Source organism: Ipomoea triloba, chromosome 6 (genome assembly GCF_003576645.1).
Source record: "Ipomoea triloba cultivar NCNSP0323 chromosome 6, ASM357664v1".
NCBI lineage: Eukaryota > Viridiplantae > Streptophyta > Magnoliopsida > Solanales > Convolvulaceae > Ipomoea > Ipomoea triloba.
The window spans coordinates 16,080,498-16,104,417 of NC_044921.1; the positions used below are offsets into that span (position 1 = coordinate 16,080,498).

General features: G+C 35.8%; 3 protein-coding genes across 13 annotated transcripts in view; 2 read left to right on the forward strand and 1 right to left on the reverse strand.

Moving 5' to 3' along the window:
• The first annotated feature begins 3,010 nt into the window (after nt 1-3,010).
• Nucleotides 3,011-4,249, forward strand: LOC116023556. The gene is made up of 5 exons (XM_031264558.1): nt 3,011-3,135; nt 3,224-3,351; nt 3,441-3,528; nt 3,612-3,744; nt 3,833-4,249. Exons 2-5 carry the CDS (start codon nt 3,294-3,296, stop codon nt 4,247-4,249), a joined length of 696 nt encoding a protein of 231 aa, XP_031120418.1. The 5' UTR covers nt 3,011-3,135; nt 3,224-3,293.
• Nucleotides 4,250-13,793: 9,544 nt separating this feature from the next.
• On the forward strand, nt 13,794-21,895 carry LOC116023060. Of its 11 annotated transcripts, XR_004099353.1 has the most exons (15): nt 13,794-14,011; nt 14,431-14,537; nt 14,672-14,773; nt 15,414-15,504; nt 18,270-18,567; nt 18,658-18,864; nt 18,951-19,017; nt 19,110-19,191; nt 19,280-19,708; nt 19,809-20,063; nt 20,189-20,440; nt 20,540-20,724; nt 20,911-20,970; nt 21,170-21,320; nt 21,419-21,895. XR_004099353.1 is itself a non-coding variant. In XM_031264016.1 (10 exons), exons 7-10 carry the CDS (start codon nt 18,970-18,972, stop codon nt 20,558-20,560), a joined length of 927 nt encoding a protein of 308 aa, XP_031119876.1. In that variant the 5' UTR covers nt 13,794-14,011; nt 14,431-14,537; nt 14,672-14,773; nt 15,414-15,504; nt 18,270-18,567; nt 18,658-18,864; nt 18,951-18,969; the 3' UTR covers nt 20,561-20,896. The 11 variants fall into 11 exon arrangements, 1 of the variants encoding a protein (XP_031119876.1); XR_004099346.1 differs by lacking the exon at nt 20,189-20,440 and adding an exon at nt 14,156-14,271 and having other exon boundaries at nt 18,951-19,191; XR_004099352.1 differs by having other exon boundaries at nt 18,951-19,191.
• A 941-nt stretch (nt 21,896-22,836) lies between these two features.
• Nucleotides 22,837-23,920, reverse strand: part of LOC116023557 — a 6,916-nt gene continuing 5,832 nt past the window's right edge. The window contains exon 7 of the mRNA XM_031264559.1: nt 22,837-23,229. Coding sequence (XP_031120419.1) covers nt 22,837-23,229 — 393 coding nt within the window. The remainder of the gene's footprint in view (nt 23,230-23,920) is intronic.

Genomic DNA, 23,920 nt, shown 5'->3' on the forward strand with positions numbered 1-23,920 from the left:
AGGGATGATGTGGTTCTCGATGTTTGTGTAGGAAATGTCGACGACGTTGGCCGTGAGGAGGGCGATTGGGTCGGTCTAGAACAAATACGCCACCTCGGAGACTTTAACGTCAGTGTAGGGAGTGTACCCCATGAGATAGGAGCAAGTGTCAGAGTTAGAGCATGGTTCAATGGAGGATTTGGGTACTCCGAAAGGGATAACGGCGAGAAGGAGCGCTGCCCAAAAGTCGCACCGAAGATATGGAAAGAAGATCCAAACAGATTAAAAAAGTATCCAAATGTAATAAGGAAAGAAATCCAAACCTGTATATTGTAGTTTAGGGTTACCAAAGGGAGACGGGGGTGATAACGTAGGATATGTAAATAGCAGGGAAGTTGTTATCTGTGCCGTTGAAGTAGGTGCAAGAGAGGGGAATCCAGAGGTTGGTTCCGTCATTGAGGACAGAAGGGTCGGAGTTGACGGCGTTGGGATTTCCTACCTTAATCTGTTCGGCGAAGACGAGGTCGGAGTAGACGGTGTCGGCAATGAAGGAATACGTGTCGAAGGGGCGGGTCTTGTAGTGGACGAAGGCGGATTTGAAGATCCCGTTGATGCAGGAACAGGTGAGCGGGACCTTGAGGAAGAAGCAGGGATGATGTGGTTCTCGATGTTTGTGTAGGAAATGTCGACGACGTTGGCCGTGAGGAGGGCGATTGGGTCGGTCTAGAACAAATACGCCACCTCGGAGACTTTAACGTCAGTGTAGGGAGTGTACCCCATGAGATAGGAGCAAGTGTCAGAGTTAGAGCATGGTTCAATGGAGGATTTGGGTACTCCGAAAGGGATAACGGCGAGAAGGAGCGCTGCCCAAAAGTCGCACCGAAGATATGGAAAGAAGATCCAAACAGATTAAAAAAGTATCCAAATGTAATAAGGAAAGAAATCCAAACCTGTATATTGTAGTTTAGGGTTACCAAAGGGAGACGGGGGTGATAACGTAGGATATGTAAATAGCAGGGAAGTTGTTATCTGTGCCGTTGAAGTAGGTGCAAGAGAGGGGAATCCAGAGGTTGGTTCCGTCATTGAGGACAGAAGGGTCGGAGTTGACGGCGTTGGGATTTCCTACCTTAATCTGTTCGGCGAAGACGAGGTCGGAGTAGACGGTGTCGGCAATGAAGGAATACGTGTCGAAGGGGCGGGTCTTGTAGTGGACGAAGGCGGATTTGAAGATCCCGTTGATGCAGGAACAGGTGAGCGGGACCTTGAGGAAGAAGCAGGGATGATGTGGTTCTCGATGTTTGTGTAGGAAATGTCGACGACGTTGGCCGTGAGGAGGGCGATTGGGTCGGTCTAGAACAAATACGCCACCTCGGAGACTTTAACGTCAGTGTAGGGAGTGTACCCCATGAGATAGGAGCAAGTGTCGGAGTTAGAGCATGGTTCAATGGAGGATTTGGGTACTCCGAAAGGGATAACGGCGAGAAGGAGCGCTGCCCAAAAGTCGCACGGAAGTCGCACCGAAGATATGGAAAGAAGATCCAAACAGATTAAAAAAGTATCCAAATGTAATAAGGAAAGAAATCCAAACCTGTATATTGTAGTTTAGGGTTACCAAAGGGAGACGAGGGTGACAACGTAGGATATGTAAATAGCAGGGAGGTTGTTATCGGTGCCGTTGAAGCAGGTGCAGGATAGGGGAATCCAGAGGTTGGTTCCGTCATTGAGGACGGAAGGGTCGGAGTCGACGGCGTCCGGGGTTTCCCACCTTAATCTATTCGGCGAAGACGAGATCGGAGTAGACGGTGTCGGCAATGAAGGAGGGCAGGTCTTGTCCTCTAATATAAAAAAGCCACAAAAATAGCATTTAATGCCATTCCCGCCCAGTGGAAAACGATGCCGTATTGCATAGCAAAATGGAATGTTTGTTATTGTTAGTCACCATCCTTTTCCGCATGTAGGATATCAATTTTGTTGTTTTTAAATCGGTAGAGCAACCGACCCGAACAATAATTATGGCTGTAAAGGACTTATACAATGTGTGTAATTATATCTCATGCGTGAATATATGGCGGGAATATGTTTAGGAAATCGAAAAGGTTTCAGCGTTTAGTTATTCGATACATATGTTCCGGGAATGAAAAAGGAAGTAATGCAACTTCAGAAGTCTTATGATCTCAGACTTATATTACAACCATATATATACACCTCTAGGCATCTTCCAGATTACATTGCCATCAGATACTCTCAACCCTTTGAAATTACTCCTTATTCTCACGTACTGTAATTCGAAAATGGGAATGTATTGCGTGGCGAATGAGTTGTCTACGTTCAAGAACAAGAGTGCAATGAAGTTACGGGTGATTCGTACCTATTTGGTACCATTAAGGAGAGGTTCATTTGAAAAAAAAAGTCAGGAAATCGTGTTTCACGACTCGGAGGTTTGTTTTCTTCTCTATACTCATCTGCATTTTCATGAAGTATGTTCATTAGCATTAGCGTAGACTTAGATAAAACTATGTAAATATGTTATTGTACATGCTAACCTATTGATAAAACTATGTAAATATGTTATTGTACATGCTAACCTATTGATATATGAACAGGGCACCGTAATTCATGCACATGTACCAAAAACTCTGGTAGAAAAGTTCGTAATTCATGCACATGTACCAAAAACTCTGGTAGAAAAGTTCAGTAATAGGTTTGTAGAAAGCAAAGTGTATGCTGTGAAAAACAGTAATAGGTTTGTAGAAAGCAAAGTGTATGCTGTGAAAAATTTCTTTGTTGTTTCGAATACTCAGACATACAAGACCAGTCTGCATGAATATATGTTGCAGTTTAATCATGAAACTATTATGAAAGAAATTAGGTCGGACAAATTTCCATGGCACATGTACAGACTAAAGCCATTCAATAGTTTGAAAGGTAACCCAACTTTAGATGACAAACATCTTATAGGTAAGTTTCTACGCTTTCCTCAGTATCTTTGTCATCTTTTTTCTCATTATGTTTTTAGCAATAGACTCAGAATCTTACCTATAGCTATGTATATAAAATAGATATAATTGGTCGTATTGTTCAAATACATGGACCACAAGAAAAGGTTATTGGTGGTCATAATACAAGGCTGATAGACTTTGTGTTGGAGGATGCATTGTAAGTCCAATTTCTATTATTTTTAATTATTATGAATTATTATGAACTATCATTTTCAAATTTAAATGAAAATTTTAATGTAATGCAGGGGAAATAAGCTAAGTTGTACCTTTTGGGATGATCATGTGTCCAAAATTGAGCCTTTCTATCAGCGTGAGATGAATGAACCTGTTGTAGTGTTGATCCAATTCTGCAGAGTAAAGCTGGGCTTAAGAGGTTAGTACCCTTTACATTTACCTTTTTTTAGAAATACATACTGTAATTAGTTTAGAAATACATACTGTAATTATATTATTGTCTGTCAGATGGTGATGTGAAAATTTGTTCATCCTATGATGTGACCCAATCGCTGTTCAACCTTGACCAACCGGAATTTAAAAGTTTCACAGAAAGGTATATTAATTTAATATCTATGTAATCTGTAAAATTACTTATTTATGAACTAACATTACCATGGACTCTATGCACAACCTTAGAGACAGGGAATATCAAACACCAATTAGAAGCATAACATCAATGTCAAGTCTTAGCTACACCAATACCATTGATGAGTCCACAAGTCAGTCCATGGATCTGATTACAATATCTGACATATTTGACACTGAGAATGTAAGCACTGTTTCCTGACTTCCTGTGGGTTTTCTACCATTATTGTATAAACTGAAATTTCATTTTTGTTTTATAATCATACTTACAGTTTGGTGAATTCTGGATTGCTGCGAGGATCAATGGTATTGAGTCACCCACAGATTGGTTCTATACTTCCTGTCCAAAAAAGGGTTGTAACAAGAAATTAGAACTCTCAGAAGGGGTGAACAAATGTTTCAAGTGTGTGCAAGTTCATAATACCCATGTTTTAAGGTATAAACTTAGAGTACGTGTTGTGGACATGAAAGGTAATGCTTCATTTTTGATATGGGATCGAGAGTGCATGGAGTTAATTGGGATTGCAGCTATATGGGATCGAGAGTGCATGGAGTTAATTGGGATTGCAGCTGCTGATTTATATGACAGTTATACAGATGTTGGGATTGCAGCTGCTGATTTATATGACAGTTATACAGATGTAAGTCCTAAATTTTTAACTACTGTCTCTAGAGTCCTACATTTATAAATTGAAGGCGGCTTAACCTAAATTTCTTCCTTTGCAGTCAAGTGCCCCTCTAAAGGAGATACTAGATTTAGTTGGTAGGAGTATGTTATTCAGAATTTCAGTTAGGAAGGACCAGTTTGTCAACTTTCCAACCTCATTTCTTGTTCTAAAGATTAACACTGACCAACAACTCCTAGCACAACTAAGCCCTGACATTCTAAGCTTGAAGGCGGATGATACTAAGTGATGGGGATGATGACTTCCTTGAGGTTATATATTTGTCTTTAAATACAATTCTTTCAAATATCATATTTAAACTGTAGGAGTTTTTGATAAACTTACTGAATCTGTAGGGTTTTCTGAGTGATGAAGCTGACAGCCCAATTGCAACTCTGCCGCCAGTTACTCATGAGGCTACTGAGGGACCTGTCAAGAGGTGCTTAATCGATCAGTTTTCTTCGACACAGGGATGCAAAAAAGTGAAGCAGCAGAGAGTGAAACTCGAAAAAATTGATTGAATCAAATTTATTTGGAAGACAATTGTGACTTGCTGTTTGTTTTGTTTAACTTGAAAACTCTGGATGTTTGAATACTTAACAGTGCACTGTGTATGTGTAACTGTGGCCATCTTGCTTGCTTTTTGAAATTTAGAACATTGTTTTTTGAAATCATGTATAACAGTTACTGCAGAATAGTGTATTTGAGTTTTTTTTTTCACCTTTCAGGTTCATGCTGCAATTGAGGGTGACGAATCCATGCTATACAAGTACCACTGAAGAGGATGAAACTTCATGGAGGGTTCAAATGATAGTGATAAGTGATCAGTTAGCTGCAAATTAGATTTCGTACAACTGGAAATGTAGTGTTTTGTGAAAAAAAAACAACCACTCTCTACACAATGTAATTAGAAGTAGGCTAAGTTATTCTATAAAAGTTTTGTCAATGCAAATTTTCAGATTCTGAAAGATTCACATCATGTAGTCAGCAAGGAGTACCTTTCAATAGAACTTTTATACTTTCAGTCCACAATTACGTATACTTTTCAGTTAAGTTAGATTAATGAAGCAGCAAAAAACAATCTGAAAATTTTGTTATTGATTTTTGCAGGGTATTTCGTACTACATTGTAATTTTACAGATTTTTGTAGGATATTGGTGATGGCAAAGTCGGAGGACCCAACGATGGTTATGCAAATGTGCAAATCCCTTCTGAGATGTTATTGCCATCATTTGTTAACAATATATCAACAATTGTTGATACCATATTTCCACTGTTTAAGGAAAGGGGATGCGATGAAGAGTACATGAAAAGCCGTGCCATACTAGCTCCAACACTTGATGTCGTCAACGCCATCAATGAATATATGAGTGACTTACATATTGCTGAGAGTAAGACTTACCTCAGTTGTGACACGGTATGTAAATCAGACTCAAGTAATGGTGTACTTTCTGATATGCATACTCCTGAATTTCTAAATGGTCTGAAAGCCTCTGGCATACCAAATCATGCATTAACGTTAAAGGTTGGATCACCAATAATGCTCTTGAGGAACATAGATCACGCACTTGGACTTTGCAATGGAACAAGACTGGTGATTACAAGGTTATCTAATCACGTTGTTGAAGCAAAGATTGTAACTGGGAACAATGCTGGTGAGATTGTTTTGATACCAAGAATGTCAATGACACCAACTGATATAAGGTTGCCATTTAAATTCCAAAGAAGACAATTCCCGGTAATGTTGTCCTATGCAATGACTATAAACAAAAGTCAAAGTCAAACTTTGTCACATGTAGGTTTACTTTTAAGGAAGCCAGTGTTTGTCCACGGTCAACTTTACGTTGCTGCTTCAAGGATTAGTAACCCAAAAGGTTTGAAAATCTTGATAGCCAATGAAGGGGCAGATAGTAGTAATCACACTACCAATGTTGTATACCATGAAGTGTTTAATAATTTGTAACTTCTCTTTATGCAATACACATTTTTTACTCCATTCTAGTAATATAGTCAAATATCTTTGATTAATGAATAGAATTACTTATGCCGTGCATCGCACGGGTAAACTACTAGTAGTGGAAGAAGGCGGATTTGAAAATCCCGTCGATGCAAGAATATGTGAGCGGGACCTTGAGGAAGAGGCGAGCGGGGAGGATGTGGTTCTCGACGTCCGGGTAGCAAATGTCGGAGTTGGAGCATGGTTCAATGGTGGATTTGGGGACTCCGAAAAGGATAACGGCGAGAAGGAGCACTACCCAGAAGTCGCACAGAAGATATGGAAAGAAGTTCAAAATAGATTAAGAAAGTATACAAATGTAATAAGGAAAGAAATCATAATCCGTATGTGGTAGTTTAGGGTTACCGAAGGGAGAAATCCCTCCTTTGTTCATCTTTCTTATGAAAATAAATATTTTTCATACGAAATTCTGACAACACTTCTAATAAAAAGTCGAAATGCTCGCCATTTGTTCTAGTACACATAAGGCTTATTTTGTTTATATGAGTGCTCCATACATTAAGGCGTAACCCATTTTATCATGGGAGACTGACACTACAACGGTCATAGCACCATCGGGAGGTAGTGAATCGATTTTATGGAGAATGTGTGGTACACACAACTTGAATTTCGATTTCTGTTCTTTTGGTTTTGTACCAATTTTGTTTTAGGGATTATTTTTTGATAAATTCGAATCCCTTCAGTGGGAACGTTTTGGCCTAAGGAGGTGGTGAAGAAAGAAGGTTGAGCCTAGAGCCGTCAAAACGGGCTTAGCCCGCCGCGCCACGCCGCCTACTTAGGTAGGGGGCGGGTTTCGAAAATACAAGCCCGCTAAATGGCGGGCCCGGCGGGCCGACGAGCTACCCACAAAAGTACCATAGTAGTGGTCCTAGTGGAGCTGTGTACTGTAGTACTAATAATATTTTATATATATATATATATATATATATATAATATTATAATCTGTAGTGTAGTACTCTATATATATAAGATATAATATATATAATATATATAATAATATATCAAAATAGCTCCACTGTGTAGTACATATATATAGTTATAGTATGATCTATAGTGTAGTACGTACATATATAATATATAATCTAAATCTTTTTTGTTTGGTAAAATATATAATCTAAATCAATATAAATATACTAAATAATCTAATAATCTACAACGTAATATTTTGGAATTGATTAAAAAAAAAACACTGGCGGGGGCCCGCGGGCTTACGGCGGGGCGGTCCGGGCTTGGAAAATTCAGGCCCGCCAAGGAGCGGGCTTTTTTGGCCCGCCCCGTTTAGGCCTGCGCCCCGCCCCGCTAGCCCGTATTGACAGCTCTAGTTGAGCCAAGTCTTGTTGGAATAGGAAGATAAGTGTCATGGTAGCCCAAGGGAAAGAGGGATGAAGAAGCATGGTAACCCAAAAAAATCAGTGGAGCATAATCGAACCAGTCGAACCGTCAGCACTCCACAGGCGAGGCTAATGGAGTTGGGGGCACACCAACACCATACACATGGATTGACAAATTGAGGGATGGAGTAAAATATTAAAGAATTGTTGTTAATGGGTATCAAATCTAGGACCTTCAGTATGGCAACATAAAGCACCAACCACCCAAGTTACTCAAATTTCAAGTTCTAAAAGGCAGGATACCATGCTTACCTTTGTGAAGATCGCTAGTATCCAAGTAGTGGAGGGACACATGTATGACCAAGAATGAAGGCAAGATAAAGTCGTACATTTGTCGAGCATCTAGAGGGTCACTGGTCTTAACTTCTAATAGGAACACCAGGGTTCGACTCCATTAGTTACAATATCATTCTTAATTATTCCTAGTCCCCTATTAGAGTTATAATCTTCATTATATTTATTATTTAGATCGTTATCTCGGGGTTTGTACATACAATTTTGGTCTAGTACCCGGAGCGATATAACTACTATTTTTTTACTCCCGCATTGTACTTTCGTATACGATTTATGATAAACTCGGTCCCAAAAAAACATATATATATATATATATATATATAGAGCAAATTGCCATTTTGGTTCACTGACTATATGGGTATTGTTAATTGTCATCCACGACTTTCAAAAGTGTTAATTGCATACCATGACTTTTTAATTTGTATCAATTTTGGTCACTCCGGCCAAATTGCTGGCCAACTTTCGCCGGAAAATTTTAAAAGTTAAAATAACAAGGGTATTTTAGTCATTTCACAATTCTTTTCTTCTTCTCCGGCGAATTCTTCTTTTTCTCTGGCGAATTCTTCTCTTCTCCGGCCAAGCTATGCAAACCTAAGCTACTAAAAGAATGGGCTGTAAAATTTGGCACATTAAAGAGCCACCACTTTTGTGTTAGGGTAGAAAGAAGCAAACCACTAGACACTAGCTTCGCTTTCCCCGCCCATCTCTCCTCTGCAGACTATGAACCCATGATGCAAAATATGTGATTTTTACTTGCTCCCTCCGCCAATCTCTCACTCACTCCGCAACCCAACACAACAAAAGGCACCTCTCCCATTCTTCATTTTCTCATTATACGCCTCGCCGGCGACACCCACTTCTTGCCGCCGGTCATTTTCCCAACATTTATCCTTTCTTCCCTACTGCTACAACTCTAGATTTCTTCCCCATCATGGGCTGTCAATGCCTCAATCCCTTGCTGCAGAACCGCTGCTTCTTTTAGCCTAGGTTTGCATCGCTTCGCCGGAGAGGAAGAAGAACTCGCCGGAGAAGAAGAAGAATGCCAAGGGAAGAAGAAAAAAAAAGGTGAAATGACTAAAATGCCCTTATTATTTTAACTTTTAAAATTTTCCGGCGAAATTTGGCTGGCAATTTGGCCGGAGTGACCAAAATTGATACAAATTGAAAAGTCATGGTATGCAATTAACACTTTTGAAAGTCGTGGATGACAATTAACAATACCCCTATAGTCAGTGGACCAAAATGGCAATTTGCTATATATATATATAAATATATATATATATATATATATATATATATATATATATATATATATATATCAAATGAGAACCACCCTTAGGTGAGAACGTGAAAACCAACATGAATGTACACAATCTATTATAATGATGCACACACTACTTTATGGTAGATTGTGTGCATTCATGTACAAATTCACATGTTCTCACAAGGGGAGGGATTTTCATTGGAACATCACCCTATATACATATGTATGTTTGTATCTATTTACATGTTTTGTTTCCTCCAATTTTTTTGTATGTATATATGTACACACACATATAGCATGTGAACAAAAAAAAACCAAGTCTGTGTATAATGTATTATTACCTCCGTCCCAAAATGGTTGTCTGGTTCGTTTAACGAGGCTTGACTGAAGTAATTTTTAATCCAATTTTTCATAATATTAAGTTTAACATTAATATATAAAATTTATATATTTAGAAACTACATTAAAAGTACTATTAAACACAAAAAATTAAATTTAAAAATAATAAAAAATTACTAAATAAAATAAGCAAAGAAGAAATAGTTGGTTTGACCAATGAATAGTAAATAGGACAGGTAAAATGGACAGAGAGAGTATTTGGTTCTTCGTTAGTATTGTTTTATTCTTCAACCTCTTCTTATTTATAATTGCTTTTGAAATAGACAAAAACATGTGTGAGACGTCTCACGGATCCTTGTGTATGAGATGTGTTGGGTTGTAGATGATTAGGTGAGTAATTATTACGTACACTTTTAAATACAAGTATTACAATATTTATCATTAGTAACAATCACTTTATCCTAAATAGTATCACAATTTTTACATATAAATATTATAATATCCATTATAAGTAACAATTTATTTATTTCAATTTTGTATTAAATTGTATGTAATAAGTATTATGATTTCTATCATAAGTAATAAACAACTATCATAAATTTGACTCATCTCACACATTAAGATTAAGGGACGGTTTAACACAAGCGTGACTCTTTGAAATAATACAGTAATGCCGTTAGAGCATGATTTATATGCTTGGTTTTGTCTTTTTGCTTGTTGAGCAATGCATAAATTTATACGGATGCATTATGCAATTGACTAATTATTTGCAAATTATGGGAGGGATACATGGAAATACCTAGTAGGAGTGCAGTAGTTATTGTGTGGACTGTGGTCCACATAATTGTAAAAGACCACGGTCCAATAACGACGTCGTTTCATGTAAAAAAAAATTCACGCGACTACCCACCGTAAAATAATTTTTTATAATTCATAATATACATTATTCTAAATATAATGTACATTATTCTAAAGTATAATGTACATTATTATAACACATAAAGTACATTATTGGATTATCTTACCCTAGAAATTTTATTATTTTAACATATAAAATACATTATTCTAACACATAAAATACAACAATGTCGTTTTGGATCGTGCTGGGACCACGGTGCAATCAATAATTTGCCGTATAAAATACATTATTCTAACACATAAAATACAACAATGTCGTTTTGGATCGTGCTGGGACCACGGTGCAACCAATAATTTGCCGTAGAAGTGGGAGTGGTGGTGTAAATGGATGATGGATCTATACTAGAATTAGACATGTCTCAACTACCAGCAAAAAAAACAAAAAAAGCCTCAACTCTCAACATGTGATGAATGAGGTCCGAAAAGACATCCCAAATTTATATGGGATGATTGTAATAAGCTATGTGCATTTTATTTTATAATCAAATTATGTACTAATAATTTAAAATGGAGTTTTTTTTTTCCAAAATATCCCTCGACTATTGCGCATTCTCAATTTTACATTTCGACTTTCAATTGTACCAAATGTGATCCATCGACTTTCAAAAACTCATCCAATTTAGTCTTTCATTACATATTTTGTCTAATCAAGTGTTAAAATGGAAGACATTTTCATCTATTTACCTATTGTTAGCCTAATAAACTTTGAGAAATAGTTGAAGGACCATTTTGAGAATAGTCAAGTGACCATTTTGGGAAAAACTCTTTTATTTATTTCATTTTTGTTTATTTTTATTTTTTGAGAATAAATGATTAATTCATTAAATCATCAAGAATACAATCTTCAAGGAAAATATGAGGAGTATCAAACCACTCCCCGCAATCTGACTCAGAAACGGCCTCCAGAGCAACAGTATGGGTGGCGCGATTCGCAGATCGCTTAGCAAAGCAAAATCAACATCATTAATCTGAGATGCTAATTCTTTAATATCCCCTATTATTAAACCAAAAGCAGAAGTAAAGTCGTGACCAGATATTGCTTTAAAAACTAGTTGGGAGTCTGTTTCCACGTCAACTTCACCTAGGTCTGTATCCTTTAACCAGAGCCTCTCTCATTCCAATAGACTATCAAATTAGAATTTTTGTAGATTTTTTCTCACAAATATAAATAGTTAAAATCTCACAATCCAACCTCAAAATTTTTAACTTTCTTTACAGATTTTGATCCTCTATCTAAACATACAAACTACTCCTATCAAGTTTTACAATAAGTTCCGTAAATTTCATAAATACTCATATACTTTTTATTTTATCTTTTATGTTCATAGACAATCAATCAATATGTATCACATTAAATATTATTTTTATCATTAAAAATAATATTATTTTATTTCGAGCTTAGGCACTCAAAGAGTACAAAATGTAGGGAAAATGTTGGACTAAAAGGTAAGTTTTTCTAGTAAACTTCTCGACTGAGCCGAAAAGTAAATCTCGTCAATGTTTCTTGCAATATTTCATGTATTTGATTTCGAAGTAATCATTAAATTTTATATTAATTTGCATTATTTTAGATATTGTATGACATCTTTATATGTTTTTCTCTCCTTAATGTTTTATTAATAATTAATTATTAATTATTAAGGCAATTATAATTTATTTTGTACTATAGACACATTATTTTTAATAATTTTGATTTAATTAAATTATACCTTAATTATAAAAATCTTACCTAATAATTTTAGTATATTACACGGAACACAATAATTTTTATAAATAATGTTTAATAATTGCCAATTTGTATTCAACAATAAATTAATAGTTAATTTTTAAGTCAATTATAAAATCTTTTGTACTGTGACCAAAGTAATATTTTTAGTACTACTGATGTGACTGGATGTGACTAAGAATTATTCTAATCGGCGCCTAAGCGGAATTTTTGCAACACTGATAATTAATAACTATCATTAATATTATTGCCTAATAATTATTTATGGTAATTTTGATCACCTTCTTCCGTGTAATTTTTATGATAATCTATATACATATGTTTATACTTAAGGTATAATATTATTGGCACAAAATAAATTATACTTACCTTGAGGTTGTATGTTTAGACTTTAGACTAAGGGAAAAAGTTTGTAGAGAAAGTCTAAAATGTTGAGGTTGGATTGTACGATTTTAACTATTTATATTTGTAAAAAAAAAAATGTATAGAAATTCTAATTTGATAGAGTCTAAAAAATGAAAATAAAAAAAAAATGAAAGAAATAAAAGAGTCTTCCCAAAGTGGTCCATCGATTATTCTCAAAATGATCCCTCGACTATTTCTCATTGATATTAGGCATAAAATAGGTAAATGGAAGAAAATACCCTTCATTTTAACACTGATTAGACGGAATATGTAACGAATGACTAAATTGGTTGAGTTTTTGAAAGTCGAGAGACCAAATTTGGTGTAATTGAAAGTCAAAATGTAAAATTGAGAATGAGCAATAGTCAAAGAACTATTTTAGAAAAAAAAAACTCTTTAAAATGATTAAAATAGATATAATTTTTAAAAAATATCTAATGATTCTTTATAAAGTAATATCGGTGTTATACTTCCTCAATGTTCAATACAATTACACTAAATAATAATTGGTAGATATAATTTATTTACCTAAAGGCTTTGTGGTCAAGTGACATAGCTGTGGTGCTCTTAAATGAGAGGTCACAGGTTTGATCCCAATAGTATTAAAAAAAATCAATGTATTGAATTTTGTTTTAGGTAAAGATTGAATTAGAAAAATGAAAACTAAAAAATGAAACACATATAAATATTTGAGTTAATTTCATTTTTGGTCTTAGATTTATATGTAACAATCCACTTTTATCAAAACAGTTTAATGTCGGTAAATACAAGGACATTTCAGTATTCAATTATACAGAGTAATTTTTTTTCAAAAAAATAAACATAAAAAAAAAAAACAGATCAAGTTACTTTGTATAAAAAAAGACCGAAATGTCATTATATTTAACGACATTTCAATGGTTTTGTTGACAGATGACAAAAAAATAACATGTCACAATTTTTTTTTTTGATAAATTTACAGGGTCTTTCTCTCTGTCCGTTTAAGGGTCCGGGATCCACTCACGTTCGCTCCGAGAGGCACAGGAACTGGCCCAGGGGGAATCGTCACTTGTGAGAATTGAACCCGAATTCTCCCGGAATTCCTCCCACAAAGATCAAATGAGAATATTTTAATAAAAAAGACTAAAAATAAACTACACCTATAAATCTGAGACAAAAAATTGAATTAACTCTAAATATTTTCAAAAAGAGTAAACAACCCTAGACGCTAGAGGGAGTTTGATGGGGGACAGTGCTACAGTGGTGAGGACGAGAAACAGTTTCGACTATGGAGTTATGAGTAGCGCTGTGGCGACTATGTAGGCTGTGAGGCAGATAAAAGCGGAAGTAATTGGGTTGGCGGAGGAGGAATTAAGACCTCAAGGGAGGAAGGTCTCGTCGAGCTCGATTCCAGAGAGTGTCACTAAAGGAGGATCCATCATCCATCTACTAAGTACGAATTGCTCCATAAATTTGATTTCTTGCTTATCACTCTTAGCTTTATAGCCTGATTCAAACTGGATTTATGCAATTGGAAGCACAATTGATACTTTAATTGATTAAAGCATAATTTTTTTGAAATATGAAACGCATTAAGGAGGAAGGCTATGAAGAAATTCGTGGTGAAATTGAGATGTTGCAGCAGTTTAGTCATCCAAATGTTGTTCATTACCTTGGGAGCTACCAAGGAGTACTGGAGAAGAGTACCTTTGGGTGTGAATTATGGCATTTACCTAAAATCTTAACATATTCTCCAACCGGCTTGCTCAAATATAAAATATTTATTTTATCATAGTATTATGATCAGAACCAAAATTATGCATTTTTGTTTGACTGAGATTTTAGTAACATTTTTATTTTACTTGCTGACAGATTGTGATGGGATATTGTTGGGGTGGAAGTGTAGCAGATTTAATGAATGTCACTCACTAGCCACTTGGGGAGTACCAAATAGCATACATTTGCAGAGAGGCTTGAAGGTAAGCTTGAATTGAACATTAGTGTGTAAAAACTAAAAACTAAGTTGGACAATGTGAGCCATCGTATCTCTGGATTGTACATCAGTCCCACACTTATATGAAGCCAAGTAATGCTCTAAATCTCTACAACGCAGGGATGAACCCTAAGAGGCTTTTAACTATACACCAAGTATTTCCAGCATGCAGAGTATCTTATTACTAACGTGAGAGTGACCGTTTTCCCTTAGTTCGTAAAGGTAATGAGTGCCCCCCCCCCCCCTCTGTGTGTGTGTATATATATGTATATATAACACTTTATCAAAAGCTTCTATTAGAAGGGCACCAACGCCACCAAGGGATTGTCTGTGTGTCAATCCTAAGCAAATCAGCAACCATTCTATTTGAGAATGCAAGCTTAATGTACTAATATCAATCTATCAAAAAGCTAGCAAATTAACACCGATGGTTAAATTCTTTTAAACGTGATTCTTGAAAATACACAATTCCATATTCCCCTAAAAAACTCTCCTATTCCACTCCAACCTTAGGCACTAGAACATAAAAATGGCATTGAGTGTCATAAGTCATTTTTTCTTCCGAATAGTTCCGATGCCTTCCCCCTAAGTCAAAAAATCTTGGATAGTCTTGTCTAGGAAAATATGTGGAGAAACATTTAGGAAGAGGAAGTAAATAAGCCATATGAAGACATGTCATTATCATTGGAACTTCCAACTTTGCTAGTTGAAGCTTAATTTATTCTGTAAACTTGGAATACAAAATTTGTTAGAAATCTTTTCAACTTGTAATGTCGGAACAAAATGGAATTCTTTCATGATTGAAGCTTAAACAATTTGTTGTATCCTGAGTTTCATCTGAGTTGTTTTATGCTCAATGCAGGGGTTATCCTATTTGCATTCAATATTTAAAGTTCATATAGACATTAAAGGCGGGAACATTTTGCTGTCTGGTCAAGGTGAGGTTAAGTTAGGTGAGTGCCTTTATGCTTTTAGTGTGTCTCCTAAATTCCAAATAGTCTTGGAACTCTTGCTTCTGTCCAATCGTTTTTTGTAGAACTTTGTATGAATCCTTAATTTCATTACTTTGTCGGCGTTCCAATTTAATTTGTGATTAGCTTATCTTCCCAAAAGTCACTCGCCAAAACAATACTATTATGTGATGTCATGCCAAACCATGAAATATGTAATAATTGATCCACAATGTGAGTAGGTGATTTTGGTGTTGCTGCTCAGTTGAATAGAATAATGTCTAAGCTGTAAGCTGATAACACATAATGTAGTAATGGCTATGTATAATCTCTTGTAACTACTATGTATTTGTTGCTGTTTGTTTGATTGAGTTTTTAGTTTGTTCTTAGCTTCACTCTTGTACTATAAATATCTTAGGGAAAATTGTAATTTATGCCCCTAAGGTATAGACCAATTATAAATGTCACCAGTCACCACTCAATTTTAAGTGGTTTAATTTGCTTCTGAATTGTCAAAATATGGCCATATCTTGTAATTTATGCCCCTTAGTAGTTAGTAGGGGCAATATATGACCACATTTTGACAATTCAGGGGCAACATTTATACTACTTAGAATTGAGGGGTGACATTTATAATTGACTTATAATTGAGGGACATAAATTACAAATTTTCCAATATCTTATTTGCGTAATGCAATTATCGTCAGTTCTCATCTCCTTCACATTGTAGCAAAGCTTTTTGATCTAAACCATAATTTTTTTTTTTAAAGTTCCTTGCTTCTCGTCTCTCTTTATTCTTATGGCTAGTGTTTCCATGGCTGCTAATGATACAACTCCCACTAATCCTCCCACCTGTGATGCTAATAATGAACCTAATATCCCCCCAATCTGATTAATCTCCTGAGTCCTGCCTAGTGTTGAGGGCTTCAATACCATTCCTAATACTCTTGAACCTGCACAACCACTAATTGTGGTTACATTTCATAACACTCAAAAACTCACATCCTCCAACTACCTCACATGGAAAATTCAGCCTAAAGCCATTCTTATTGGCTATAATCTTGACTACTTTATTGATGGAAGTAAACCTGTCTCATCCTCTACTATCATTGCTCATTTCACTTGGGCATTCCAAGATAAGCTTATCTTTATTGCTATAGCTAGGGGTGAGCATCGGTTGGTTTTGGTTAATAACCGAAAAAATATTGACCTCCACATAACCGAGGTACTTCTCATAACCGAACCGACCGAAAACCGAAATTTCCAGTCGGTTAAGATCAGTTGTTTTTAACTGAACTTAATTAACTATCGGGCTGTAATTTCTAAAAAAATTAGTCTAAATTCAAAAATTTAAACACTAAAAACACATTCCTAGTTATTACAATAAAGCCACATAGAAATTTCAAAATCAAATGTCCAAAGTTTCAATGTCCACACTTCAAAGTTCAAACACAGTCCAAATCAAATGCCCAACGTTCAAACAGTTTTATCAAATGCCCAAAGTTCAAACAGTCTTAAAACAAAGTTCAAACACAATCTTAAAACAAATTTTTAATAGTCCATGATTAAAATATGCTCCAAATGAGCTTCATAGCCTTCGCTCTTCAGTCTTGCACAGCTGCACTACCTCACTGCTAATCTGTAAAACAAAACAAAAGTAATAACACTAGTAAAAATGACTATGCCCAATTAACAACACTAATATAATAAGTCAGTAATACACTATCAATGTACAAAACTAAATTATAGTTTACCCAATTCTTCAATTGATTTTGATTTTTGACATCTTATGAGTCAATCACACCATCCAAACTAAGCTTTGACATATCTAAAAAACACATCACAAAAAGGTTAATATATTTTGACATAGAATCAAAACGTAATAAAACATAAAATATTATAAACTACAAAATAAATACAAATAAAAAGTAAAACATACCTAGGCCAAACTTATCCAATTCAGCAATTTCATTCTCCATTTCATCCTCTCGTGTTCCTTGTCTTATCCAATATTGAGTACAAATGAGTGCTTGCACTATTTTAGGAGTTAAAGAACTCCTATAAGCATCAAGGACACATCCACTTGTACTAAAAGCTAATTCGAAAGCAACAGTTGATATGGACATAGCTAATATATCACGAGCCATGGTAGATAAGATGGGAAACGCTATTCTTCTTCCGCCAAGCAAGAATATCAAAGTCATCATCATCTTGGGTAGCATGGGGATTAATGCTATGATATCACTTGGGCATCGGTCCCACTCTTTGGTGTGGGGCAAGAAACTTGAAGTTGCATGAAGGTTGTCAATGAGGATTTTGGAAGGGAGACTTTAGCTTTAAGGTTTTAAAACTCATGTTTGTGGTACTTAGCCTTTTATAGCCTTGATTAGCTTAAATAGGTGTTTGGGTTGCTATAAGCCACTTGCTCGCTCATTCAATGAATTTAGTTTTTGTTAAAAAAAAAAAAGTCATCATCATCTTCATCCTTATCAAGTTCTTCATTAAGGTACCTATCCAATTCAGACCTTTGCTCTCCACAACCCGTTTCAACCTTATACTTCTTAAAATCACTCTTATTCTTCTTTTCTATCCAATTCAGAACTTTGCTCTCCATAAACCATTTCAGCCTTATACTGCACAAAATGATCACAATGTAGGGCTATGAGAACATATATTACTTGTAATTCTTTAGACTTTGAATGCATGTCTTGGTTTTTATATTTTATGTTATCATATTGAATGCTTATATTTTGTTATTTTTGAAACAGGTTCATGGATCCTCCAAGTGATTTTTCTTTTCATTCCGCTACTTATGATACTGATGATAATAAGAATGATAGAGGTAAAACGAGAGGTGTCACCTCGATGAAGAAGTGGATCTTAACTCGCTCTTCTGAAAATGGCAAGAAGGTTGTTGAGTTTAAGGGCAACAACCCAATTGGGGTTCAAAGAAAATTTTTTTTGTCTTATATTCGTCGTTTAGCTTGTAGCAAAGTGAGTATATTGTTTAGGAGTTGGAAAGAAGTTCCGCCACAAACATTGGAGATGATTTGGCATGATCTTTTGGTACATTTATTTACTTATAAACTATTTTTAATATATTATTATTATAAAAATTTACTTATTTACTAATATTTGTGTTTGCATATTTTTTAGACTATATTTGATATTCCCAACACACCTGCCATGAGGAAACGGTGGTTGAGTTATGCTGGAGTACGATGGAGGGACTTTAAAACATCATTGAGTTCTACATTTATATATGGTGATAAACAAAATAAGAATCCATGTGATGAGTATAGTTACATTGATCAAGATACATGGGATAAATTTGTTGCAGCTCACAAAGATCCAAAGTTTCAGGTGATAAGATGAATGTGTACAATTTGCTATGTTTATTATTTTTATTCATTATCTATGACTATTAAGTATTATGTTTTTTTGTATAGACGGTAAGGAAACAAGCTCATGACACAATCAAATAATGTGTGCAAGCATCGATTGGATAAAACAAAGGTGAAAATGATGGATGAGAAGCTAAAGGAAAGACAGGAAGTTTTGATGTCTGACCCATTGATTGTAGTTAATCCTCCATCTCCCCTATGCAGACACGGGATGTGGAAGAGAGCTAGAGTGGATAAAACAAAGGCATTTATCACAGAAGAGAGTAAATTGATTGCAAAAAAAATTGTAAGTATATATTCATATTATTTATGATATGTTTTATTGATTGAAAAGTTAATATATATAATTTTTATTTACTTTTTCCATGTAATAGGATTCTTTTGAGCAACAATGTCCTCAAGGAGAATTCATTGAATCAGGAAGGATGGATATACTAGCACTTGAAAAGAAAGAGCACTCGGGTTGTGTTAGGGGTGTGGGAAGAGAAGATGGAATAAGAGATTTCTTTGGGTCTACACCTCTTTGCGAAGGATATGTAACTATGGAAACTGCTCAACACATGATTTCTGCTGCCATATCCAAAAGAGTAGCTGAAAATACTGCTGCCATATGCAAAAGAGTAGCTGAAAATACTGCAGAGTTGAAACAAATTTTCTATAATACAATGGCTGAAGCTACTGCAAAGTTTCAACAACTTCCTGCATACTTAGACCAAAAGAACAATTTATGTGTTCCGGAGCCTTCACCAGACCTTCATAGTGATGAAGCTAGTTCCCCAGACCCTCTTGAGAATATACCAATGGTATGTGTTAGTTATTATTTATTTATCCTTTTGTTTTCTTTTGGTAACATTATTATAAAATTTAGTTTATCTAACTTGTTTATAATGAATATAACTATAGGTAGGAGTACCATGTGTTTTGTACTTGGAGAATCCTATTCGACGTAAGGTGGCAATGGGCAAGGTTTTTGGCATGGGTCATACACTTCATGGCATACCATTACCACATGATCAAGTAAAAGTAGTCCTAGAAGAGGCCATTGAACCACAAACAAAGGTACCGTTCCCCACTGAGGAGGCATCAAATATAGGTGGAGCACTTGATCAATATATTGCTTGGCCAAAGAAGTCAATACAATTGTTAAGTCAAAATGAGGTATGTAATATATATATATATATATATATATATATATATATATATATATATATATATATATATATATTTATCAGTTCATATATATACTTCAGAAACATATTTAACTTTAGTTTAAAATGAACTAGGTTAAAGTGTAAAGCAACACATGAAGCCATTGTGGAACAGTCTCCATTGCTTAAATGTGATCGAAATATTTTGAGCAATGATTGCATGAAAGCATATAAAATTGCAAGTCATATATAGGAGAGTGTTTTGGTTCATATGAGTTATGAGATCACAGACAAAATGAGATATTAGGTTTATATATTCAAGGAGGAGATGCACGCTTCTTTATGTATGGAGACGATATATATCTCATGCATTCAATTGTTTATTATGTAAGTTTTTATTTTTTGAGATATCTAATTGCGTAAAGTTTTTATAGTTATATGATCTATTACATTCAACTTATTGGTGTTTCTTTTGAATTTCAATAGATTTCTTTATCATCGTATTGATTTGGCAAACAAAAACAAGTATGGATTCTTATGCCCAAATTCTATTCAATCTGAAGTGATGATAGTGGCCTCAGCGGAATAGCAGGTGGTGTAATTCCTTCCGATCACTTCTTTCGACTAATCTTCCTTCCGGTCCTTCTTCCTTTCGACTCTGCTTCCTACCGGTGAGATATTATCCAGTAGAAGAAGATGTTCAAAGCGCACACGGAGTCACTGATATTCTTAAGTCTAAGCGAATTACTTACAAGTATTGAAAATTTGGGCTCGTATAACCTTAGTACATTCTGTTAGCATCATTAAAATCTATAAATAATTTTCTGTGACAGTTTGACTCAATTTTTATATTTCAGTACATTTGTTTTTTGGATGACGAGCCAAACCTGTAACCATTACCTAAGAGTGTGCATAAGGTAAATCCTGCCTAATTTACTCATAGTCGACTGACTCAAACTAAAAATACCAATAGATCGCTCCTACAGGTCGGGAGTAAAACTTAGAGTCTTGTGGTTATGAAGTACTCTTAACTTGGTTGAAGTTATCCCCATTTGGTACATATTTTCATTAGTAGTCAATGTGGATTGACTAAAAGTGCTTTATAATTTTGAACAGAGTTAATTCCAGCAATGGTCTCCCGACTATGTTGATTTTCCAAAATTGGTCCTTGTCTTTTAATTTGGACGAAAAAGACACTTGACTATTGATTTTGTTCTGGCATTGGTCCTTCCGTCAACAATCAGTTAACTTGACGTTATGTATTGGGGTAAAATAGTCTTTTTAGTCTGCTACCTTCTTCCCCATTTTCATGTGATTCCCTCATCTTTTTTTTTATTTTCTTTCATTTCTCCTTTTGTCATGCAGCCACCCATCATCTAACGATGCTTACAGTTCAGATGATTTACGAGTTGGTAGGGATAAGAAGCGGTCTGAGAAGAGGAGCAGGAACTGTCATGATGATAACTGATGCACTTATGGAGAATTGGAGATGTGTCTTGTGCGAGTAAGAGGTCCATTCAATTATATGGAACTGTATTATTTGTCTTTAATTTTCACTTCTGATCCTTTTGGGTGTTGGTGAATGGGATGGTGGTATAATAATTTGTTCCAGCTTAAAACAGAGGTCCTTAAAAGGAGATCAGAATGCTTGGTAGAGAAGTGGTTTCTGCTTTATGGTCTAATGTTTACTTGTAATGGCATCTTAGCCTGTGTTTCCTTTATCTCACAAAAAACTCTCTACATCTTATATAGTTATGTCTCTATGTCCTCTTATATCTGTTAGAACTCCATCTTTCGGTTGCAATGTTGTGTGGAATGTATTAAGAAGCTTGATTGTTGAAATTTGTTCTCTATACCTGGTATTAATGGAACTCTGTTACTTTCTCTTAAAAAAAAAAACAAAAAAAAAAAAACAAAAACTCTTCATCTCTCTTTTGTGAACTGCTACAACTTCTCGCCACCATCCACGACCACGCCACCGGTTGATCTCGCAGCTGCATCGTCGTCACCATCTGGGCTGTTTCGCCGGCGGGGGAAGGAGAAGGAAGGGAAGAAGGCGAAGGTGCTGGTCGTTGGTTCGCCGGGGAAAGAGGTCGCAGATCGATTAGGCTTTCGCCTTCGTCCAGCCATCATCACCGGCTTCTTCTTCGGTTGATGATGCCGTCATACGGAGGAGTCTCCGTTACTTTGCTGCTGGAGGTCATTGATCTACTGTTCCACCAGATTACAAATATCATCACATCGTTGCCAGTTCATCGGTGGGAGGAAGGTCTGCATCGTCAGAGAGAGAGGGAGGGGGATAAAACTTCACCGCCGGTTGATCTCGCACACCGTACCTCACCGCGAGAACCAGAGTAACCGTTGGTCTCGCTTGTCACGAAGTGAAGCTGGACGTGATGGTGAAGACGACAGACGGTGTAGTTGTTGGACGTCAACGACAGGTATGGTTGCTGGATCTGTTATCCTCTCTCACGTGAAAATGTGGAAGAAGAAAGGCAATAAAATGAAATGACTCATTTACCCCAAACATAACACCTCACTAACTGGTCACAAACGGAAGGACCAACGCCGGAACAAAATTAATAGTCAAGTGTCTTTTTCGTCCAAATTAAAAGACAATGACCAATTTTAGAAAATCAACATAGTCGGGGGACCATTGCTGGAATTAACTTGCATGACAAATTTCAACACTAATATAATCAAATTTTATTTATGCATATATATAAGATCTTATTATAGGGTACTTAGTAAATTAAATATAAATTGCAAATTTTCTTTCCCCTTTAGGGACAATTGTCATTTTTCCCTGGCCCTCCATAGTATATATAACTGCCCCAGCTCTTGTCATTGGCTGTAAACTTGACATTATAGCAATTGGAAGATTTAGCAGAAGTTTGAAGAAGTCCAGCGCTATAGGGGACGCCAAAATTACTATCATCAGCCATTTTTATATTACTAATGTGAGCTGCCTTTCCGAAACCCTCTTCTGCGAAATGCCCACTCCCCATTTGAGTTCCTGTGTGAACTCCATTGGTCTTCTTGTTCCTAACAGAACCACCAAACTCTAACATCGTTGCTGGACCCTTGTTGAGGTGTGTAAACAAGGACATTGGCCAATACCCAATCTCATTGCTTGTTGATAGAAATCTCAGCACCCACCTTTCCTTATCCATGTCCTGCAAAATTTAGTTGTAGTGATTAGTGACAATTAACTGTCTTGTGTCTGTACATAAATGGTGAAATCTTTTGCCCTGGGATCTCACAAGATTTGTGAAGGTGGTAAATTAGGAAGGACCAATAATGCTACAATTAATTTGTCTTAGCTTGTGTCTGTCCATAAAAGGTGAATCCTTCACCTTGAACCCCACAGGATTTGTGGACGTGGTAAATCATGGAGGATCAATAATATCCCAATTAATTATCTTGTGTGTGTTCATAAAAAGTGAAATTCTTCACTTTAGGGGCACCACAGAATTTGTAGAAGTGGTAAATAAAAAAAAAAAATCAGTGTCTAGTGTCCACTAGGAGAGGATTACATAAAGTCCAACTCTTACACTGCGGCTATCAAGATACGATCTTGTATGTTGTATCTTTACTAACAATATGCCACTCAAGAACCAATTGAACTACGCGTGAGGGCATTAATTGTCTTGTGTTGTGGTTAGATAGTATATATTGAAATAAGAATAGAGACACGAGATATTGGGAAATGTAGGGCATTTACAGGGCGTTTGGTTGGAAGGAATTTAAATTATATTCCATTTAATTCCCACCTAATTCCGAACGCAACTAAATTCTTTCGTTTAGTTGGATTCCCTCATTTTCATGGAATTAGAATCCCATGCCCACCCCCCCCCCCCCCCCCCC